This window comes from Sturnus vulgaris, chromosome 1 (genome assembly GCF_052056855.1).
Source record: "Sturnus vulgaris isolate bStuVul1 chromosome 1, bStuVul1.hap1, whole genome shotgun sequence".
Classification (NCBI taxonomy): domain Eukaryota; kingdom Metazoa; phylum Chordata; class Aves; order Passeriformes; family Sturnidae; genus Sturnus; species Sturnus vulgaris.
Window position 1 is genome coordinate 21179895 of NC_142243.1, and position 6000 is coordinate 21185894.

The 6000-nt window shown below is 37.9% G+C and overlaps 1 protein-coding gene across 1 annotated transcript in view; it reads left to right on the forward strand.

Annotated features, from left to right (window-relative positions):
- NMT2 (N-myristoyltransferase 2) overlaps window positions 1–5866 on the forward strand; it is a 31203-nt gene extending 25337 nt beyond the window's left edge. Inside the window, exons 11-12 of the mRNA XM_014875649.2 lie at window positions 3868–4005; window positions 4203–5866. Of these exons, the coding sequence (XP_014731135.1) occupies window positions 3868–4005; window positions 4203–4223 (159 nt within the window). The 3' untranslated portion in view covers window positions 4224–5866. The remainder of the gene's footprint in view (window positions 1–3867; window positions 4006–4202) is intronic.
- Window positions 5867–6000: the final 134 nt, after the last annotated feature.

The following is a 6000-nucleotide window of genomic DNA, read 5'->3' on the forward strand; positions in this document are numbered from 1 at the left end:
TATTTTCAATAGCTTGAACTATGGAAGCACACAAGACCACACTGATGACCATAGTCACTAAGTATCAAAAGAATGAAAAGTATCACTAAAATAATTTCCCTTGGAAATGAATTAATAGGAACTATCAAATGCATTTTGCTTTTTAAAATTATTTTTTTATTTCTAAAAAAAATTTAGAAATTTATTTATAATTTATTCTGAGGCTTGTTAACCTAGAAGCAGTTCAGTAACTATTTGTTAGGGAAAACTCCTGGATAGTTATGGGGAATACAGGCTCCAGAATGATCCAAACTGGAGTTCAGAGACAGACTTTGAGAAGCTAGTATAATTTTCAGGAGTGGCTAAAAATGCTGGTAATTATTCTTAAAAGTCAAGGTGAGAAAAGGTTGGTCTGAGTTAGAAGTGTGGCACAAGGAGCTGGATCTGGCCATTTCCTAGGCTGTGGGTGGGACAGGTGAGGAGGCAGTTCCGTGGTCTGATGACAAGGCTTTGCACCTTCCCCTGCATACATTTCTCTTAATGTGACATGCAGCTCTTTCCTTTTGAATAGATCATCCTATATCCCTTGCAATACTGGGATTTAGACACCTGTGGATTTCTTAAGTACCTGCTGAGCCTGTTAGGCATCATTAGACGCCTAATTATAGTTGCAGATCTGGCAGTTGAGTTTTACACGGAGAAGTAAGGCAAGGGAAGAGAGGTGATAATGCAGTCCTATTCACAGCCTTTTGTTTACAAACACAGTGTCTGGCTGGGATGGAGTTAACTTTGTTCCTAGCAGCCCATATGGTGCTGCACTTTATCACTGAAGCAGGGCTGATAACACACCAGTGTTTTGGTTGTTACTGCTTGCACAGCCTCAAGGCTTTCTCTTTCCTGTGCAGTGAGGAGGCTGGGGGTGGGCAAGAAGTTGGGAGGGGACATAGCGAGGACAGGTGACCCCAAATGACCAAAGGGATGTTCCACACCGTGTGATGTTCTGCTCCCTAATAAAGGCTGAAGAAAAGGAGGAGGAAGGGAGGATGCTTCTGGTGATAACATTTATGTTCCCTAACAATCATTATGCATGCTGAGATTTTGCTTCCCAGGAAGTGTGTGAGATTTTAATGGGTTTAGGTCTTCAAAGAATCAAGAGCAGTTGTTGGTTACTCTAAAATTGTTTATTGTAGAAGCACATCAGTCTCAAAGAGTCCAGATTATCAAAGTCCATGTGAGAGCTATTTGGCAGAGTCTCGAGCAGAAGCAGCAGCAGCTCTCTGGTGTAAAGTTCCGAGTAGAAGCAGTCCGTGGTATGAAGTCCCAAGCAGAGCTGCAGCAGCTCCCTTCTCCTTCTGGGCAGGGATGATGATGGTGAAGGAAGAGAGCTCTCACCCCATTACACAGATTTTTATTTGTTAATTACCCAATGAGCTAAAAACACGAACCTAAAACATTTCTTCTAAACCTCTTAGAACTCTAGTTCTAGAAAGTAGTGTTCATTCTTATGCATAATTTACACATAAAACTTTATCTGCTCACACAAATGGAATATCTGTCTGTTCTATCTTAAAAATGCAAGCAATGTTCTTACTGTGTTTTCATTATGTCTGGGGCTAAGTTTTAGAAATTTTAACCGGGCCTAAACTTTACACTACTTTCTAGGGCTTTTTACTCTCTTAAGGCACTTAAAGCATATTCTTACTGAAAACTTAGACTTCTACTTCATATCTATGTAACTTAATATTTCTCACTTAAAACTAAAGCTTACATTTCTACTTCATGTCTGTGTGGCTTAATATACTTTAATTTCTCTAAAGGTTTTAATTCAAAAAACTGCATTCTGATCTTTCTCTGAGGACTCAGAGGCTTCTCTTTTACACACTCCAACAGAAGTGGTTTGACATCTGTCTGGCAGTGGGTGAATTCTTCTTTCTGCTTCTGTTGTGCCTTCAGCTTTTGCTTTCTCTATTAAACTCTCATTTCAATTCACAAGACATCATGCCTTCCTTCTGTTTTCTCCCCATCCTGTGGGAGAGGAGTAAACAAAAGCTGTGTGGGTGTTGGGCTCTTGTCTGGGGACAGCCCACCACAGTCTCCTTTCTGTACTTTAACTCCAAAGTATGGGTTTTGGAGGTACAAATTCAGCTCAGCAAATTGCTTTTAGGGTTTGCATGTCAGCTAATATTTATTTTTATCTTCATATCACACTATATAAAATTAGTTTAGCATTAGTTCAGCAGTTACAGGACAAAACACCCGACCTTCAAAGTAAAACCCAAAATTTGGAGTTATTAACTTAGGTTCTGTGTATTCTGCGTGGAGAGAGAGTGAGATTTTGCATCAGGATAATCCCTTTAAAACCCTGCATATTTTATTGTTGAAGCTGACACTAAGTTTCTAGATCTAGAACACAGGGAAAAAATTCTCTTCTGAGTCTGCTTCAGTGGTCTGTCAGAGCTGTGGAGAAAGTACCTTTAAACAGAAACCTTTGTATCCCTCTCAGAAGATACTAACCTGAAACTAATATGCTGATGTTTAGATACTGCATTAAAACTTCACCTGTAGAGTTTTGTTTGAATTTTGAGTGTTTAATTGCACAGCTTAATGTTCTTGTATCCAGAGTGTGTCTCTATCCTCCCCCACTTCCCTTCCTGTCTTCTGAGATTGCTTTTACTGTTACTCACTAACTTGGAATATTTCAAAATTTGCTTTCAATGCCAAATGTCAAATATTGTCACCTCATTTGTCTTATTTCTGCATGTTTTTCACAGCACATTTAACTTAGTGTGGTGTCATCTGTGCACAGAATGATTGTTGTGGAAGGTAGCAGGAAGCCATACTAAACTCACTCAGTGCTTGGTAACCTTCCTTTAAATAGTCCTGATGAAGAGCTTAAGTGCTCTTTTTCTTCAAACCCCTTTTTTCCTAATATGGGATGCTCATTTGAAAGAAAAAAAAATCTTTTTACTGAGTAAAGAATGTTTCTTAGCCCATCTTCTTGTGCTTAAGTAATTGAGCATTATTGTTTTGTACCTTTTGTCGTAAAAGTGTATCATGTCCTGCTGGCTGGTGCACTACGTTTGTGCTGTTAAGACTCCAGGAGCTTAGGTCAGACTCCCTTGTAGTTAACTGCAAATAAATGAACTTTTATATCCACACCCCCGAGCAAAATCAGCTCTTCATAAGTGATGATTATTGCTGCAGTGGCTTAACTGACCTTGGGTTTATGTTGTTTGGTAAGAGTTCCCAGTGAGCAGTTAAGATTTGAGTAGGTGTTGTTGATGCAGAAAAACTCTTGAGACTGATTTGGCCATGTGGCTCTTCTGAGATAAAAAAATGTCTCTTTAAATGATGAATGTGGGAGATTCATGAAAAGAGGAGTTGGTAGAGGGTACATAAGTAGGGGAGGGAGAACCACATGAAAGATTTGAGTTCTAAAGAGAACGGCATTTCAGAAAAGGACTAAATCACAAAAATATGTTTAACGGAATGATAAATTGCTGAAAAACACAGTAAGCCATATTTATGCAGCTTCAACTAGAATAGGCCATATGTGTCAGAACACTGTATATGACTAAAAAATGTGTAAGGATAAAAGAATGGAAAATGCTTTAGGGAGTCTTCAGACATTAGGTCCTGAAAACGGCTGTAAAATTTGTACCATTTTGGAGCTAATCTTCAAGCAAAGTTGTGCATTATACTTTAGTTTTTATTGGGGACATGTCTTTGTGTGTATACCTAATTAAAAGGCAAGATTTATTCCATTGTATTTTTTCTTTTTAATTAGCCTAAGTCTCTTGGATACTGTATGGCACTCTGTAAAGTATCATTTATGTGTCATTTGAAAATTTCGAAAGTAAAATTTTTAAAATGTTTTGCTGTTGCCAGAAAGGATTTGATGTGTTCAATGCGCTAGACTTAATGGAAAACAAAACATTCCTGGAAAAACTCAAGTTTGGGATTGGAGATGGAAATTTGCAGTATTACTTGTACAACTGGAGGTGTCCAGGCATGGAATCTGAAAAGGTAAGGAAGAAAAATGACTTCCTGAATTCTATTAGATGTAATGGTATGTTAATCTACACTGGCCAAAAATGGCCAGAAGTTTTAAAAATAATATAATTGGCCCTGTTTATGATGCATAATTGAGATGCAGAAGACTATTGATGTTAGATTTACTGCCATACTTGAACTAAAATACTGTATTTTTCTTCTTCCTTTAGGTTGGTCTTGTATTACAATGAGAAGGCTTATGTTTCTAGAACTCTTGAGGTCATCATTTGAGTTAATTTGATCTTCATAACTCTTGAAATTGTGTTGTTCAAGAGGAGTAAAAGCACAACGTCAGTGATACTGAAATAGTCCATTAAATCTGATCAGTGAAGACATCCACATGTGACCAAATTTATGCATTTTAAGATAGATCAGATGGTCCATGAAACTCTTCCGTTGTCCATGAAAAGAATAAAAAGCACATTCATTTAAGTTTCAAAGCTTAGCTTGCACCTGGATGAGAAGAAGGTATTTTTTTCCACTCTGTAGAAAAGACTGTTTTGTACAAACTGAACTTCAGTGGTGGATTAGGGTACAAAAATATTTGCTATTATGTGGATGAACTGCTGCATTTCTATTTATTAAGTGGTGATGTATGTATGTCAGTGTAACAGAATGAAGGATACAAACTGGAGTATCTTTGTTTATTTACTTAACATGGATATCATCATTGGGGGAAAATCATGAAGTACGATACGTTTGTAGCTCTATGAAAGTCCTGGATGTTTTTGTAACTGGAGCAGTATGACAATGTACTGGTTTAACTAGTGCATTTGTTTCTCCATAAGCAACGCTGCCAAATCAATAAAAAATACAGATTTGTACTTTGATCTTCAATAGATCAGTGGATTGATTTAACAGTATCGCACTGTTCAGTGCAGGTGTTATCTATGTTGCCAGAATGATAATACATTACTGTACTTAATTTACAGTTGTGGCACAATACCTTAGTTTTTCCTCAGTAGAGTAACATCAGCCTGTGTGTAAAACTAAGAATTTTAGTAGTGCTATCAGGATATTTATAGTTTGAATGTTTTCAACGCTTCTGCGAAATTGCACATATTCCTTTGTCTACTTTGATTTCCTATGAAGTCTGTAATTCTAATGAAAAGTACCTTGTGTAAATATGTATTCATAAATTGTTCCTGGTAGTGTTTTTATCCTGACTTTGGAACAAGAAGTTTTGCTATATATGTGGCTGGTAAGCAGAAGAGAAATGCTCTGCCCTCAGTCCTTGGAAGTCTCTGTACTGCACTTCCTGAAACGTAGGAGGGCTGATCTTTGTTATTGGGTGGAGCTGTTTTAATTCCCTCATGAATGCTCGGCAACGGGAGTGGCTTCTGAAGCACTTTATATGCATTCCAGCATAGTGTCATAGCTAGAGATGATAGCAGTTCTTTCAGCTCATGGATGCTGCAGAATCGTGAGCACTGAGAAAATCTGTGTTAAGAAACTGTTCTAGCTGAAAGTGCCAAATTGTGGTAGTGAAGCCTCTGTGCTGTGAGCATCTTTTGAATGTGACTTGAATATCTCATGAAATGCAAATGTCTAACTTTCCTTTTAAACATGCCTGTAAATCTGACAGCAGATTTTGCTGAAAGTTTAATTCTGTACATGAAGATAAATTTGTCTGTTCTTCATAACTGTTAGCCCTACCCACCACCTTGTAGCAGTGGGGTTTTTCTTTCTTCCTGCACCTTTTCCACTGTGTGAATGGTTTGTGGTTTGGTTTCTTTTTCTTGTTGAATTGTGGTGAGAGGATTCTGCCCTAGTGATAAATACTTTCCCTTACTGCATTATAGCTGATTAAAGCATTCGACCTCCTTCAAACAAAGGAAGGGACTGAACGTGGTTTGTTTGACCCCTGGTTGTGCACCAGCTCAGGACCTCATGAATTTAAAAGGACTTCAAAGGAGATCTAATGGTGCAGTTAGGCTTTACATCTCTGGTCACTCTTGATATCTCTCT